General features: G+C 42.8%; 2 protein-coding genes and 1 pseudogene across 6 annotated transcripts in view; 1 reads left to right on the forward strand and 2 right to left on the reverse strand.

Annotated features, from left to right (window-relative positions):
• The window catches only part of AGBL2 (ATP/GTP binding protein like 2), a 55,825-nt gene extending 54,199 nt beyond the window's left edge, over positions 1-1,626 (reverse strand). For all 4 annotated transcript variants that reach the window (XM_030828638.1, XM_030828637.1, XM_030828635.1 and 1 more), the window contains exons 1-3: positions 1,117-1,626; positions 843-974; positions 509-572 (exon numbers count right to left, since the gene is read on the reverse strand). In XM_030828638.1, coding sequence (XP_030684498.1) covers positions 509-572; positions 843-875 — 97 coding nt within the window. In that variant the 5' untranslated portion in view covers positions 876-974; positions 1,117-1,626. The remainder of the gene's footprint in view (positions 1-508; positions 573-842; positions 975-1,116) is intronic.
• A 1,098-nt stretch (positions 1,627-2,724) lies between these two features.
• FNBP4 (formin binding protein 4) overlaps positions 2,725-17,111 on the reverse strand; it is a 52,006-nt gene continuing 37,619 nt past the window's right edge. For both annotated transcript variants that reach the window (XM_030828639.1, XM_030828640.1), the window contains exons 13-17: positions 11,164-11,474; positions 10,724-10,868; positions 9,666-10,006; positions 6,111-6,268; positions 2,725-3,718 (exon numbers count right to left, since the gene is read on the reverse strand). In XM_030828639.1, the coding sequence (XP_030684499.1) occupies positions 3,628-3,718; positions 6,111-6,268; positions 9,666-10,006; positions 10,724-10,868; positions 11,164-11,474 (1,046 nt within the window). In that variant the 3' untranslated portion in view covers positions 2,725-3,627. The remainder of the gene's footprint in view (positions 3,719-6,110; positions 6,269-9,665; positions 10,007-10,723; positions 10,869-11,163; positions 11,475-17,111) is intronic.
• LOC115830577 lies at positions 14,249-14,340 on the forward strand (annotated as a pseudogene).

The raw sequence follows: 17,111 nt of genomic DNA on the forward strand, positions 1-17,111 counted from the left end.
TTTAGTAGAGACGGGGTTTCACCATGTTAGCCAGGATGGTCTCGATCTCCTTACCTCGTGCTCTGCTCGTCTCGGCCTCCCAAAGTGCTGGGATTACAGATGTGAGCCACTGTGCCCGGCCGCCAATTGTAAAATTTATATAGTAAGACAGACTCAAGAACAGCCGTGAGACTTCTGAAGAACAAGGTGGGAAGACATGTCTTTCCAGATAAAGACTTTTAATGCCATATAGTAATTAAGAGACAGTGATATTGGTAAAGGATAGACAAACAGACCAATGGAATAGAGAGCCCAGAAACAGACCTTTGTATTAAGTGATGCTGTCTAGTTGACAGAGGTGACCCGCAGATGAATGGGGAAAGGAAGTACTTTTCACTAATGGTAGAGGAAAAAGTATTTGTCAATGCAAATTATTTATTAGTCTACCCAAGTGCAACCCTCCCAGCTAACGAAGGAATTTTCCTCTCGAGTCCAGGAAAGGTGATACTAGATAAGAACATGGTATTACCTTTAAAGTAGCCATAATATTGGAGGTGACGGTACATAAAGTCTTCATAAGGATCAGGAACAGTCTGTGAAAGGAAAGGCCACTTCAATCAAGATAATGTTTTCAAACCATAATAGACTCAACAAGAAGTACATGCGCGTTGTTGCATAGGACCAAACTAAGCCAAGCGAGCTGCACTCCATGCGAATTATTCTACCGTGGGGATCAAGATCTCCAGCTGAGAAAAGATGCCACCAGAACATCCCTTCTCATCTAGTAGCAGATTTCTGTGGAGTTCCCGAAGAAACGGAGTTCCCCGAAGAAATTTCTGTGGCTCTCCGTGTTGTGTACCGACCTGCTTTAGGTGCGTTTCCAAGGCTGGGAACATGTTACTTCTGGATGGTAGGCTGAAAACTAGTCAATGACTAGAAAACCAGTCGCAAACCCTGCCCAATTTCCAAATGGGCAGCTGATGACACACGAGAAGCTACAAAGCCAGAAGAGGAAAAGTGAAAAAACTGCCAATACCTCCCCGGGCGTCCCCCAGCTCCCTCTTGACTTCAGAAAACCCTGCCAACCCGCCTTCTCCTCAGCTGAACAAGGTGGTCACGCCGAGGCCAGAGGTGCACCTGAGACAGGGAGGGCGGCGTATCTTCCCGCCTCTTCTTCCTAAGGTGCTGGCCCCATGCTTCCCTTTCCCTGAGAAGGGAGATGCTCGCCACAGGAAAGTGAGAGAAATGGGGATGGGAGCACGCGACGAAGTCGTCTCGGTTGGTGTCGATGGAAAACGGTCAGAGGGTTGGGAGAGTGGGCCCTGAAGATTGAATTTAGATTGAATTTAGGGTTCAGAGGAACCTGGTCCGGGGCAGGCGGTGAGGGGGTTTCCTTAAGGGTAGGAGTGGGGAAGGAGAGCAGAAACTTCCCAGGAGGGCAGAGCGATGGGTGCGACCGCCTTCGCGCCCCGGCCCGTCCCAAGCAGCACGGATGGGTGCAGCAGAGAAGCTCCAGCGAGGCAGGCGGCCACCGCACTTAAGTACAGAGGTCAAGCAGTGTGCGGGCAAGGGGACAAACTCGCTGCACCCGCCCGCCACCGCCTTCTGTGAGGGCCCGGGTAACCTAGCAACCGCGAGCGGGAAGCGGAGGAAGGGCGGGGCGGCCGGGCACTTCCGGGGAGCTAGGCCCCGCCCCCAAGGAGGGAGCAGGAAGCCCCGGAAGGTCTGCAACATGTATGGCGGGCAGCGGCTTTCTTCCCCTCATACATTACAGCCCCAGCCTGGGAATCGAAACCGCATTGATGAGTACGGCGCCAGTAGCCTTCAACATATTTCCAAGCTCGTTTGCTGTTAGCTTTAGATAATTATTATGCATACTTTGCTCTAAGAGAGCTGCTGCTTCTCTCCTTTCGCCTTAACATTCTCTCCACTGCATAGCTAGAAAGGAAAAATTACCTTCTACACTGAAAATCTTAAGAAACAAAGCTAGCAAATCAAATCATACATTTTGATTAGGTTTAAAAAATCAATTATATGCATAGAAATATACTCCAGGCCGGGCGCGGTGGCTCTCGCCTGTAATCCCAGAACTTTGGGAGGTCGGGAGTTGGAGACTGGCCTGACCAACATGGAAAAACCCCATCTCTACTAAAAATACAAAATTAGCCGGGTGTGGTGGCGCATGCCTGTAATCCCAGCTACTCGGGACGCTGAGGCAGGAGAATCACTTGAACCTGGGAGGCGGAGGTTGCGGTGAGCCGAGATCGTGCCATTGCACTCCAGCCTGGGCGACAAGAGCAAAATTCTGTCTCCAAAAAAATAAATAAATATACTACAATAAAATTCAACCACGTGTCTTTGGTTAACTATATATGAGTATAATCGTATCTGTTACTTTTATCAGTGGGGGAAAAAAGCTATAAAGCACCTTTTTTTCTGAAATGTTAACCATATTACCTCATTGCCAGGAATTAAGTAGGTCAAATATTATCTAATATGGCTATTAACCAATCTAGATATTATAGATAATATTAGACCCCAAAACTTTGATCACACAGCACCATCTGGGACTAGAAGCCTGTTTGTCTAAACTGGCCCTACCACTCCCCATTCAAGATCTGCTGCTCTTTTTCTTGAAAGCTGTTCTTAAATGTTTGCACCTTGCATTGTATATGCTTAGAAAAAAAAACAAGTCCTGGTTACATAATCAGAATAACAGGCGTTGACGAGCAAAAGGATAACCCATCAGGATTATAAAAAAAGCTTTATTAGTGCATATATACAAATTTACAAGGTCAGAAACTGGAGAAATACAAAGAGCTTTAAAACACAATTTGCCATTTCCTCAGTTTAAAGTGACTTTTACCTGATTGTGATACAATAGAAAGTACAGAACAGTAAACTGCTTTTTAAATACTGGAATTTTATGGAGAATACATTCACATAAAGAAAGGAGGTGAATTTTGTTTTGGAACAGGGTTAAGACAATGGAGACATTAATACATAGAGTGTCTCATTGCATTTACTGCCACATACTTGAGGGGAAATTCTCAAAATCACGGATATGAACACCTGCTGCTGCCTGTATGCCACCTAGTGTGCGAAACGACCGAGCTACCAGTTCTAGAACTTATGAGAACTACTCTAAAGAGTGTGGCCATCTATCAGCACGAGGTAAACCACTTAGACCTCAGCACTTCAGGGGTGGCCGACTAGAGAAAAGAGGCCAGAAAAAGATTCAGAAAATTCCAGTCAAGCTAGAATGCAGAGCTGCCTTCTGAATTGCACTTGTTCTGGACGAGAAGTTAATTCTTCACTTTTGTCAGGTAGTCCTCTACAGAAGTGTTATAGTCATGAGCCACATGTTCTTCAAGACTGATGAGGTTAATATACCTAACATGCTAAGTTTGCCAGTTTGAGAATAAAGGCAGCATGGTCAAAGCAATTCCAATCACCTCATCCCTTTGCAAAACAGAAAAATTACATTTCACAAAAGTGAAAACTTTGTATGCATACGCTCTTGCCCAGGAAATTTATAACATCTCCCCCATAACATTTATAGTTTATTTGACAATAAAACTGGTTAAGACTTTGAACCGAACACAAAACAAATAATAATACAAAAAAAAAGTTTTAAAAACTTAAAAACTATGTGTTTGGAGCCATTTTCCTTCTCTTTAGCCTTGCTCTCCAATCCTCAGGAAGGGCTTCAAAATTAGCATTTCTCTCTGCCATGCCACTGTGAAAACAACATAAAGATTATTTTAGTGGAAAGAAAAATTAACAAAAGTATTCATTTCCCAGCAAATAAAAATCTAACTGAAATTAAAAACCTGATCTATCACGTCTATGTTTATGAAAATCTTTTGTTTCTCAGCCAAATATCAGTATATTCTTCATCAAACTTCTTCATTCTGATAGGTCAAACACTCCCCAGTTTTATGTATATGTCTAAGTGCATATTTATTTATTTATTATTGATCGATTGAGACGGAATTTTGCTCTTGTTGCCCAGGCTGGAGTGCAATGGCGCAATCTCAGCTCACTGCAACCTCTGCCTCCCAGGTTCAAGCAATTCTCCTGCCTCAGCCTCCCCTCAGAGTAGCTGGGATTACAGGCATGCACAACCATGCCTGGCTTTTTTTTTTTTTAGTAGAGACAGGGTTTCTCTATGTTGGTCAGGCTGGTCTCAAACTCCCAACCTCAGGTGATCTGACTGCCTTGGCCTCCCAAAGTGCTGGGATTACAGGCATGAGCCACCGTGCCCGGCCTTATTTATTTTATATAAATATACCTCCAGTAACCATTACAGGCACACTGAAGAAATGAAACATGTTCTATTAGAGCTTTTCTTAGCCCATAGGAGTTATGATTCTTCAGGGGAGATATATCTAATCCTCAATCTACGAACAGGGACCCTGGGATCTAATGTGTTTTTTTTTTGTGTGTGTGATGGAGTCTTGCTCTGTTGCCCAGACTGGAGTGCAGTGGCATGATCTCGGCTCACTGCAACCTACGCCTCCTAGGTCCAAGCGATTCTCCTGCCTCAGCCTCCCAAGTGGCTTGGACTACAGGCGCCTGCCACCATGTCCAGTTAATTTTTATATTTTTAGTAAAGACAGGGTTTCACTATGTTGGCCAGGCTGTTCTCGAACTCCTGACCTCGTGATCCACCCGCCTCGGCCTCCCAAAGTGCTGGGATTACAGGCGTGAGCCACTGCACCCGGCCGGATCTAATGTTTTTGAGTTTCTCTTTCAAGTAGTTTTATTTGTAAGGATTAAAATTCAAATTCTATCTTGCAATTAACAGAATGGATGCATTAGATCCTTTAATAAAAACTAAGCTAGAACCCATCAGAGATGAATTTGAAATCTGGCATCAGTAATAGACAGCTATGTTCTAGGTTATACACTGACAACTGATGAACAGTGAGTTGCAGTCAAAGAATGCTGCCCATTTCAGAATGTATACCTTTAAAACAAGGAAAATATGAAATAAAAAATTGTACTTGCTGTGTCTAAGGTCTTTAAAATTTCTAGAATTTTTGAGAAAGCCATCTTCTTGCCTCAGCCTCCCAAGCATCTAGGACTACAGGTGTGAGCCACAGTGCCCAGCCAACATTTTTTTTTTTTTTTTTTTTTTGAGATGGAGTCTTGCTCTGTCGTCCAGGCTGGAGTGCAATAGCACAGTCTTGGCTCACTGCAACCTCCGCCTCGCGAGTTCAAACGATTCTTCTGCCTCAACGATTACAGGCATTCGCCACCAGGCCCAGCTAATTTTTGTATTTTTAGTAGAGATGGGGTTTCACCACGTTGGCCAGGCTGGTCTCGAATTCCTGACCTAGTGATCTACCCGCCTTGGCCTCCCAAAGTGCTGGGATTACAGGCGTGAGCCACCATGCCCGGCCCAACATGTGCTTTCATCATAAAAAATATTTCTGACCTGAGTGTGGTGGCTCACACTTGTATTCCCAACACTCTGGGAGGCTGAGGTGCAATTACTTGAAGCCAGTTCTCCCTATCCTTTTATTCTAGTCAAGCAAGGTAGTGAAGGATTTTCTTACCTAGAAGAGGTTCATTTAGTTCCTAGTGTGGTGTGCTCTCTCATTAACTTCTATTCTAGAATAAGTGTAATTGAGAAGGCAGCTCTGTATTCTACCTTGCTTGACTGAAATATAGGGACAGGGGAAAAACTTTATTCTAATTCTGTAAATTATTTGTAAAATAAGTTAATGTGTGTGTGTATAAAAGGGTCTGATTCTATAAATTGTTTGTAAAATAAGTTAATATGTGTGTGTGTGTGTGTGTGTGTGTGTGTATAAAAGGGTCCACTGGATCTAGATAGTAAATGATGTACTGAGAGTTAACAAAGGCCTTTGCCTAAGACCAACAATCAACTGGACAAAGTATTACAACTCTGTTGTTTCTGATTTTGAAAAAAGGCTACACCATAATTTCTATAAGGAATTAAACATGTTTATAAATTAGAAACTTTTAGATAAATTTACAAGCTGTGATTTTAAGAATATGTCTATTCTAATGCATCTATAACAACCACAACCTACTCCATTTCATAGTAGGTCTCAACCTACTCCAAAACCCCATCTCATCTGTGTTTCCTTTTCTTTTACCTAACCAGCTGCTGCTGTTTCCACTCTTCAATTCGCTTCTGTGCAGTTGATTCCCGATCCTCTTCACTGGAACTAGAATTGTCCTCTTCATCTAACTCACGCTGGATACTCTGCCACTTTTTTACCAAAGATGGCATTTTGGTCTTACTCTTCTTTGCCTGTAACAAAGGTTAAAGTTCAAAAGGAATAGAAAACATAAAATAAGGATAAGAGTCCTCTACAATGGAGGTCAGGATCCTTTTCCTAGTTCTAAAGAATATGCACACTTTAAAAAAGAAAGTAAATACCATTCTAAGTTCTTGCCATAAATTTCTTATCAACTATAAATGAAAAGGCTTGGTTAAAAATCTATAAAGCAGGCCGGGCATGGTGGCTCACGCTTGTAATCCCAGCACTTTGGGAGGCCGAGGCGGGCGGATCACGAGGTCAGGAGATCGAGACTACTGTGAAACCCCGTCTCTACTAAAAATACAAAAAAAACAATTAGCCGGGCATGGTGGCGGGCGCCTGTAGTCCCAGCTACTCAGAGAGGCTGAGGCAGGAGAATGGCGTGAACCCGGGAAGCGGAGCTTGCAGTGAGCCGAGATTGCACCACTGCACTCCAGCCTGGGCGAGAGAATGAGACTCCGTCTCAAAAAAAAAAAAAAAAAAAAAAAAAAAAAAAAAAAAATCTATAAAGCAGGCTGGGCACAGTGGCTCAAGCCTGTAATCCCAGCACTTCGGGAGGCCGAGGCGGGTGGATCATGAGGTCAGGAGATCGAGACCACCCTGGCTAACACGGTGAAACCCCGTCTCTGCTAAACATACAAAAAATTAGCCAGGTGTGGTGGCGGGCACCTGTAGTCCCAGCTACTCAGAAGGCTGAGATAGGAGAATGGCATGAACCCGGGAGGTGGATCTTGCAGTGAGCCGAGATCGCCACTGCACTCCAGCCTGGGCTACAGAGCGAGGACTCTGTCTCAAAAAAAAAAAATCTATAAAGCTTTGTAAATGCGATATTTTTTAAAATCAGGTCATATAAACTTCCTTTAACCTCCCTATCCTACGCAATTCAAAATATTGCCTTTATAGCATCTCAGAATTACAGTGTTCCCGTTTTCAAATTTTAACTAGATGCAGTGTTCCTACCAAGTGATTAAAAAAAAAAAAAAAAAAGAAAAAACGCTAAAAAATAAAGCTGGAAAGAGCAACAAAGCAAATTGCCATATTAGCAGAGGGCGGTGGCGGCGGGCGACTGTAGTCCCAGCTACTTGGGAGGCTGAGGCAGGAGAATCACTCGAATCCGGGAATCAGAGTTTGCAGTGAGCCAAGATTGCACCATTGCACTGCAGCCTGGGCACCACAGCGAGACTCTGTCTCAAATAAATAAATAGCCATAATTAAATATGAAAAAAAGCAAAGAGATTTTTAAAAATATCGGCTGGGCACGGTGGCTCACGCCTGTAATCCCAGCACTTTGGGAGGCCGAGGCGGGTGGATCATGAGGTCAGGAGATCGAGACCATCCTAGCTAACACGGTGAAACCCCGTCTCTAATAAAAATAGAAAACATTAGCTGGGCGTGGTGGTGGGCGCCTGTAGTCCCAGCTACTCTGCACTTCAGCCTGGGCGACAGAGCAAGACTCTGTCTCAAAAATAAATAAATAAATAAAATAAAACATCAATGACGCCAGGCATGGTGGGTCACACCTGTAATCTCAGCACTTTGGGAGGCCAAGGTGGGTGGATCACTTGAGGCCAGGAGTTTGAGACCAGCCTGGCCAACATGACAGAAACCCATCTCTACTAAAAATATAAAAAATACAAAAATTAGCCTGGCATGGTGACACACATGCCTGTAGTCCCAGCTACTCAGGAGACTGAGGCATGAGAACTGCTTGAACTGGGAGGCAGAGGTTGCAGTGAGCTGAGAGCATGCCACTGCACACCAGCCTGGGTGACAGAGACTCTTGTCTCCCTTCCCTCTGCCAAAAAAAATCAATGATACAGTTAGTTCTAAGAGAAGGTATAATGGTATAATATTTTATTTTTCTTTTCGCTTACCTTCATTGTCTAAATCGTCTATAATAAACATGCACTTTTTTTGCCCCTTTTTTTGAGACTCCGTTTCAAAAGGTGATAATTTGTAAATGTGGTATTTTATAAAATCAGGTCATATAAATTTCCTTTAACCTCCCTACCCTATGCAATTCAAAATATTGCCTTTATCTCGTCTCCTCAGAATTACAGCATTTCAATTTTCAAATTTTAAATAGATGCAACGTTCCTATCAAATGATTTAGAAACAATAAATAAAAGCTAAAAAATAAAACTGGAAAGACCAACAAAGCAAATTGTCATATTAGCCGGGGGTGGTGGTGGGTGTCTCCGACTCAAAAAAAAAAAAGGAAAAAAAAATATTTATCATAGATGTATTTTTCCCTTATCTACTCCCAAGCCACCCCCTGCCAGAAGAAAGGTTCTACAAAACAGAGGGTTTTTTTTTTTTTTTTGTCTGTAAGACCAATTTTTATCCCCCCACCCCTTTTTTTTTTTTAAGACAAAGTTTCACTTTTTTTTTTTTTTTTTTTTGAGATGGAGTCTCCCTCTGTCGCCCAGGCTGGAGTGCAGTGGCGCGATCTCGGCTCACTGCAAGCTCCGCCTCCCGGGTTCACGCCATTCTCCTGCCTCAGCCCTTCTGAGTAGCTGGGACTACAGGCGCCCGCCACCACGCCCGGCTAATTTTTTTGTATTTTTAGTAGAGACAGGGTTTCACCATGGTCTCGATCTCCTGACCTCGTGATCTGCCCGCCTCGGCCTCCCAAAGTGCTGGGATTACAAGCGTGAGTCACCGCGCCCGGCCCAAAGTTTCACTCTTGTCACCCAGGCTGGAATGCAGTGGTACAATCTCAGCTCACTGCAACCTCAGCCTCCCAGGTTCAAGCGACTCTCCCGCCTCAGCCTCTTTAATAGCTTATCCCTGTTTTTTTAAGAGAAGCAGTTGTATGTTTGAAGACCTGTCTGGGTGATGCTGGCTCAACAAGTAGGAGTTGACATGACTGAGTACTGTACTCATGGGAGGACTAGGTATGGGGGCCCAAGCTGATTCTCCTCCCAGCACTTGAGACAAACAGATTTCTTCAATAAGGTCCCCCCACTGAGAAAGTAAGCTGGACATTTCAATTTCTTTTCTTTTCTTTCTTTTTTTTTGAGATGGAGTCTTGCTCTGTCACCCAGGCTGGAGTGCAGTACTGTGATCCTGGCTCACTGCAACCTCTGACTCCTTGGGTTCAAGCGATTCTCCTGCCTCAGCCTCCCGAGTAGCAGGGATTACAGGTTTGTGCCACCAGGCCTGGCTAATTTTTGTATTTTTAGTAGAGACGGGGTTTCACCATGTTGGACAGGCTGGTCTCAAACTTCTGACCTCAAGTGATCTGCCTGCCTCGGCCTCCCAAAGTGCTGGGATTACAGGCATGAGCTACAGTGCCCAGCCTGAAAATGGTTAATTTTATGTTATGTGAATATAACCTCAATAAAATCTTTAAAAAAAATTTTTAAAAAGGGAAATTTATTATACCTTGTCTTTCTTTCCTTTTTTCGTCTTTTCAGGTGGTGGCATTTTGGGAGCTGGTGGTGGTGGTGGAGGAGGAGGAGGAGGTGGTGGTGGTGGTTCTATAATGGCAGTGGTAGGCACAGCACCTCGGGCCTGAACTGGCTGCAATGAGGGAGCAGTCGCTCCAATTGGGACAGAACATTCTGCATAACTCATAATTGCAGGTGCTGCCGCTAGTCCAAGGTAATTTGACTGCAGGCTCATTCCTCTGGCCTGATGACCCATTCCTGCTGCTGGATGGCTAACTGGTATTGTCTGATGTCCAATTCCTGTTGCCTGGTTTCCAATCCCTGCTGCCTGGTGACCTAACACAGAAAACATAAAATGATACTATAAAAAGGACATCATGACAAGAACAGATGCAACGAAAAGAGAAGTGGGGATTAGATCACATAGAAAATGATTCCAATATATCCTTTTCTAAAAAACACAGCCATATTTGCTAGTAGCAAAATATATTAATTTTGAATACCTTGGCATTAAGCTACCTATACATCAAAATCACCAATGTACATAAATATACAAAAGACAATTTGGAAGGATATGTGCTGAACGTTTTTTGTGTTTTTGAGACAGAGTTTTGCTCTGTCGCCCAGACTGGATGAAGTATAGCAGTGTGATCACAGTTCACTGCAGCCTCAAACTCCAGGGCTCAAGTGATCCTCCCATCTCAGTCTCCCGAGTAGCCGGGACTACAGGTGCAGACTACCACACCTGGCTATTTTTTGTCTTTTTTGTAGACAGGCTTTTGCCGTGTTGCCCAGGCTGGTCTCCAACTCCCGAGCTCAAGCAATCCGCTTGCCTCAACCTCCCAAAGTGCTGGGATTATAGGTGTGAGCCACTGTGCACGTTCAGCTAAACTGTTAAAAGTTTTTTTTTTTTTTTTTTTTAAGTAAAATAAATGCATACTGACAGTCTTTGCAATCAAGAGCCTTTAACATTTCTTTAGTTTTTATGGCATCTAATGCTGTAAAGAAAAGAAACAATACATTGAGGAAAAACCACACTCTATTCACAATTACCTGTAGCTATAGCTGACTGGCTATAGAGAACTGGAGAACTGCCAATGGTAGCTGACCTCTGAACCACTGCAGTACTAATTTCTGTAGCTTTCCTCTTTATTCCTTTAGTGGAAGAAGAACTAGAGATGGTGGAATCAACTGAACTCTGAAACACAAACATTTGTAATCAGTGGCTGAAGGCCATGGTTAAAACATAGCCCGCTCCCACCTCCTTTTTTAAGACAGGCTCTCATTCTGTTGCACAAGCTGCAGTGGTGAGATCATGACTCATTGCAGCCTCCTGGGCTAAAGCAATCCTCCTGCCTCGACCTCCCAAAGGGCTAGGATATAGGCGTGAGCCATCGTGCCCGGCCTTTAAACATACGCTTCTAAAATAAAACATGGTGTCAATCATGTTCCAGTCCTCAAAGTCATTCAGAATGCCAAAGGGAATTACTTACCTGGCTAGTTACAACTGTGGTTTGTGCTGAAGGTTTCAAAGGGGTATCTTCCTCTGTTCCTGGGGCAGGGGGCTCCTCACTTCCCTCATCCTCCATCTCTACCTCCTGGATCTCACCATCTTCCACAGGAGGAGGTGGTGGAGGAGGGGGTGGAGGTGATTCTGGAGGTGGAGGTGGGGGTGGTGGCATTTCCAAGGGTAATGGAGGTTGAAGCACAGGAACATTTGACTGAAGGAGGGTCCAGAATGGAGTAAGTGGCATGAGTGATGAAGAAGAAACTTGACCAGAAAAGGATTCTTTACAAAGAGAACCTATGAAAACAGGTAAGAGTCAGGGAAAAAGCAAGAAAAAAACTCCCTGGCTTATATTCATAGAAATGTTCAACTGGTCAGTAAGATAAACATTTATAGGAACCTAGCACAGTGTACAAAACAATGTAGAATGTGGTGTCAAACAGCAGGGAGTGGCTCCTTCCTTGAAAAAAATTTGGCCCACAGGCATCTATTCTATACTGATATCGCTAAAATATTCAACAACTCAGTTCAGAAATGACTTCCATGGAAAGATAAATTGATGTACTTCATAGCACCTTCCCCATCTGTATTATACTTGTCCTTTGGGTCCATATTTATGGATGAGTAGAAGAATATTACATCAACTCAACGAGACAATGCAGTCATCTCAATCTGTAGTTTGAAGTTTTTGATTTCAAACACTCACAAGCTTCAACATACACAAATAAAAGGTAATAGTCTGGAGTATATTTCAAAAGTGAAGGAGTGAGTGAATAATGTGCACCTGCAATAATTATTCCACATACTTTATTTTCTAGTGAGCTAGACAAAGTGAGTAAAGACAACCCAGAGTATTCATTCAAAATACTCAGGAAAGTTCTACCCATTGTGTTTAATTTGGGTTACTAAATTTTAAAAATCCATTTGCAAGGTGCTACTGGCAACTATATCATTCCTTCACACCCTTGCATACATTACATTCATTTGTGAAATCACAGAGACAAAAGTTAGGGACGGCAATTTTTACTTTTGCGATAAAAATGAAATTTAAGAAAATAAATCTTCGAAGTATGTAACTCAGATTTTTTAAAACTGCAGAGGTTTTGAAATTGCTGTTGCTGAAGTCTACATTATGAAATTGCAGCTGAAAAGTTGCAGGATCAGCTTTCCTCAAACTTTGTAAAAGCCATCATTGATTACTGTCTTTTCTGTGCTGGGAAAACCTTTAAAGATTAGAGAAAATAGGATATACTTACTTTTAGCCTTCCCCAGCCCTCTTTATCGTCAATAGGGAAGTTTCACAATATATGGGACTATTACATATATATCCCAGGAATGTTGAAGGGGATTTTCTCCCTAAAATCATAGAATTTAGGAGTAGAAGAGACATGAGAAATCATCTATTTCAACCTCCTCAGTTAAAGGTAATGAAACCCAGGCAGGAACTAACTTGCCCAAGATCATATCAATGTTAGTGGCCAGACCAGAGCTAGAACTCAAGTCTGATTCCTCATCTGATACTTCCTGTTTTACTAAGATGTCCTGGTGAAATACCAGGAATCCAAGAGCTTTAGACATCTCAATCAAAAAAAAATCTCACTTCACCTGGAGTAGATACCCAGAAGAAGTCACCTGTTAAATTTCATTGTCAAAAGTGGTAGATTAAATAAGGCTCAATTATGAAAGACTCTAGGGCAAGAAGGCCATTTACACTGCTTTGCTCAAAATACACACTGGCACTCAACAAGGTAAAACAAACAAAGCAACCATGAGCCATTTGGGTCTTGCTCTGTTGCCCAGGCGGGAGTGTAGGTGGTGCGAACATAGCTCATTCTAACCCCAAACACTTGGCTCAAGCGATCTTCCTACCTCAGCCTCCCGAATTGCTAGGACTACAGGTGTGCATCACCATACCTGCTAATTTTTAATTTTTTTTTTTTTAAAGAGACGGTCTCACTATGTTGCCCAAGCTGGTCACGAATAGAGTAGTTTTACTTTTTATGGAACAGACAGACAATACATTGTGTAAAAGGCTTTTAACGACATCATTCCCACTGTCTCCTTAATTATTTTAAGACAGCTGCTTACTGCTACTTTTGGAAAAGTACACTGAAAAAAATTCACCAGGAACATAAATGCAGTTTTCTGGCTAAATGACCTCAAATGACTCATTAAACTTTTGTATTTGGCCATATTTAATATTAATTTATGCATTAACTTTTAGACAAAGTCAAGTATGGCCAAGTAGTCTTATTATATAATAGTACACAAGGACTACATCAGAACTAAGTTAATAAACTTTAGGGATTAACTTAATTATTAAGGATTAAACTCCCTTCTATTAAACTAATCACAACATATAGTGGGTAAATATAAGTTAAGATTTTCTCTATTTTCTTTCTTTTTTTAAAAAGGCTAGTCAAGTGAAGCAGTAGGACTGGAGAAGAAACAAAGTCTGTAACTGGTTGTGATCAATCAGTTGTAAACACCACTGCACTTGGACCAGCCCGATTTTCAATATTGGTGGATGTCTCCTCTAGAAGCATAATGCAATACCAACATGTTTATGATGGTGACATGCTATTATGCAGAGGAACTCAAGGAAACAGAGTCGGTTCAAGGTTAATAATGTGGTTTATGACCTCCAACAAAGCTAATTAGAATTAACTCAACTCTGTGTAAATATGAGATTAAACTAGACTTGATAAATGTAGCCACAAACGAGCATTTTCAGAATATGTGAATCCAATACTTTTTTCTTTTTTTTTTTTTTTTTTTTGAGATGGAGTCTCATTCTCTTGCCCACGCCACAGCGCAGTGATGCGATCTTGGCTCACCGCAACCTCTGCCTCCCAGGTTCAAGGGTTCAAGCGATTCTCCTGCCTCAGCCTCCCGAGTCGCCGGGATTACAGGCCCATGCCACCACACCCGGCTAATTTTTGTATTTTTAGTAAGAGAGGGGTTTTCGCCATGTTGGCCAGGCTGGTCTCAAACTCCTGACCTCCAGTGATCTGTGTGCCTTGGCCTCCCAAAGTGCTGGGATTACAGATGTGAGCCACTGCACCCGGCCTCTGCTTTTGTATTTTATAAGCACTTCAAATTCTCACGTACAATGTGTCTCCCTCAAACCTTGTTATGAGATCAGCACATTACCCGTCTCACATGAAAATAAATAATAAAAATACTTGAATCTCCAACTAAGTTTATTCAAATTATAAAAGCTGTGTCATAGCAATGACAATTATCTCCTTTACCTTACGAAGACCATCAGATAATTCTAGTTTGAATACACATAGATGTCGTATTACAATGATGCTTCTCCTTGCTTTTAAATTTAACCTAGTTGGTATTTTTGCTGTTTAAGAGAATATTTAAGTCTGCAGCCCAAGGACAGATTAAAGCGGTATATACAGCTTTTTTTTTTTTTTTTTTTTTAGATGGACTCTTGCTCTTGTTGCCCAGGTTGGAGTGCAATGGTGTGATATTGGCCCACCACAAGCTCCGCCTCCCGGGTTCAAGTGATTCTCCTGCCTCAGCCTCCCGAGGAGCTAGGATTACAGGCATGCCACCACGCCCGGCTAATTTTGTATTTTTAGTAGAGGTGGGGTTTCTACATATTGGGTAAGCTGGTCTTGAACTCCCGACCTCAGGTGATCCTCCTGCCTCGGCCTCCCAAAGTGCTGGGATTACAAGCATGAGCCACCACGCTTGGCCTACGCAGCTTTTATTACGTGCGCAAAGATTTAAAAGCTACAAGCTTAAAACTGAATATGTTATGAGAATACAAATTCTTAATTTTTTTTTTTTTTAAGACGGAGTCTCACTTTGTTGCCCAGGCTGGAGTGCAGAGGTGTAATCTCGGTTCACTGTAATCTCTGCCTCCTGGGTTCAAGCGATTCTCCTGCCTCAGCCTCCCGAGTAGCTGGGATTACAGGCACCCGCCACGACACCTGGCTAATTTTTGTATTTTTAGTAGACACAGGGTGTTACCACGTTGGCTGGTCTCAAACTCCTGACCTCAAGTGATCTGCGCGCCTTGGCCTCCCAAAGTGCTGGGATTACAGCTGTGAGCTCTAATTTTTCCTTTTTCTTTTTGAGACAGGATCTCACTTTGTTGTTCAAGCTAGAGTGCAATGGTGTGAATATAGCTCACTGCAGCTTCAACCTACCAGGCTCAAATGATCCTTCCCAACTGCAGCCTTCCAAGTAGCTAGGACCACATACTCATGCCACCAAGCTAAACTAATATTCTGCAAAGATGGGGTCTTGCCATGTTGCCCAGGCTGGTTTTGAATTTCTGAGCTCAAGCGATCCTCCTGCCTCAAACTCCCAAAGTGCTGGAATTACAGGAATGAGTCACTGCACCTAAGAACCTTGTTTCTCTAGGCGTCTTTTTATTTTTTATTTATTTTTTTTTTATATAAGAGTTTCGCTCTGTCGCCCAGGCTGGAGTGCAATGGCGTGATCTTGGCTCACTGCAACCTTCGCCTCCCAGGTTCAAGCGATTCTTGTGCCTCAGCCTCTGAGTAGCTGGGACAACAGGCGCCTGCCACCACGCCCAGCTAATTTTTGTACTTTTAGTAGAGGCAGGGTTTCACCATGTTGCCCAGGCTGGTCTTGAACTCTTGATCTCAGGTGATCCACCTGCCTCAGCCCCCCAAAGTACTGGGATTACAGGCATCAGCCACCACACCTGGCCTAGGCATCTTTATTTCTATGTATAGAAAGCCTTCCTTAACTTTCCCCCCAAAGAGAAATTATTGTTTAGTATTTTGAATGAAGAGCTCAGTTTAGCAATTTAAAGCAAGAAATTATATAAATTGTTCCATAGAGATTAAAAAGAAAAAGGAGCTAAACTTCACCTAAGTGACATAGGCCCAATATAAAAGATATGTTGGACATCTTGAACCCAACTCATCTTTAGAACCCACTCCATCTTTAAAAACACAATGTTAAATTCAAACACTGAAACAACAAATAATGATTAAAAATGACTTAGAAAAATAAATAGAACTTTGAAACTTCCTTGGCTTCTCACAGTGTAATTTTGCACCCCTTCCCCCACTTTATTTTTTTATTTTTATTTTTTTTTGAGACGGAGTCTTGCTCTGTCACCCAGGCTGGAGTGCAGTGGTGCAATCTGGGCTCACTGCAAGCTCCGCCTCCCGGGTTCACGCCATTCTCCTGCCTCAGCCTCTCCAAGTAGCTGGGACTACAGGCGCCCACCACCACACCCAGCTAATTTTTTGTATTTTTAGTAGAGACAGGGTTTCACCATGGTCTCGATCTCCTGACCTTGTGATCCGCCTGCCTCGGCCTCCCAAAGTGCTGGGATTAGAAGCGTGAGCCACCGCGCCCGACACCCCCAATTTATTTTTGAGACAGGGTCTTGCTCTCTGTCGCTCAGGCTGGAGTGCAGTGGTACAATTATGGCTTACTGCAGCCTCAAAATCTTGGGCTCAAGCAATCTTCCCACCTCAACCTCCCAAACAGCTGGGACTACAGGCGTGGGCCACTAACTATGCCTGGCTAACTTTTTAAAACAATTTTCTGAAGAGACAGGGCATTGCTGTATTTTGTTTTTTCTCTTCTTTAAAAGACAGCTGGTTTTAACCACCACTGAGCTGATTAAGAGCTCTCTTTATTAGGCTTAGAACTGTTGATTATTGCTCTTAAATCTCACAGAACTTAGTGTAAGATTTGGATTTTACTTAGATCAAGTTTATCCTGCAATTCTAGGGTTCTCAATAAAGACAGGCTTAAGAATATAACCTGTTTTATCAGTGGCTTTTTCCTACACTACAACTAGTTCTAATTAAATAGGAATGGCTCAAGAGCCTCCTTTTACCAGGCAGTATCAACTATGTGTGTCATAAAGGGAGAAAACAGCTTAATACTCATCTAAAGTGTTCACAGAACATTCAGAATTGGTAA

This window comes from Nomascus leucogenys, chromosome 15, assembly GCF_006542625.1.
Source record: "Nomascus leucogenys isolate Asia chromosome 15, Asia_NLE_v1, whole genome shotgun sequence".
In the NCBI taxonomy this organism is placed as follows: domain Eukaryota; kingdom Metazoa; phylum Chordata; class Mammalia; order Primates; family Hylobatidae; genus Nomascus; species Nomascus leucogenys.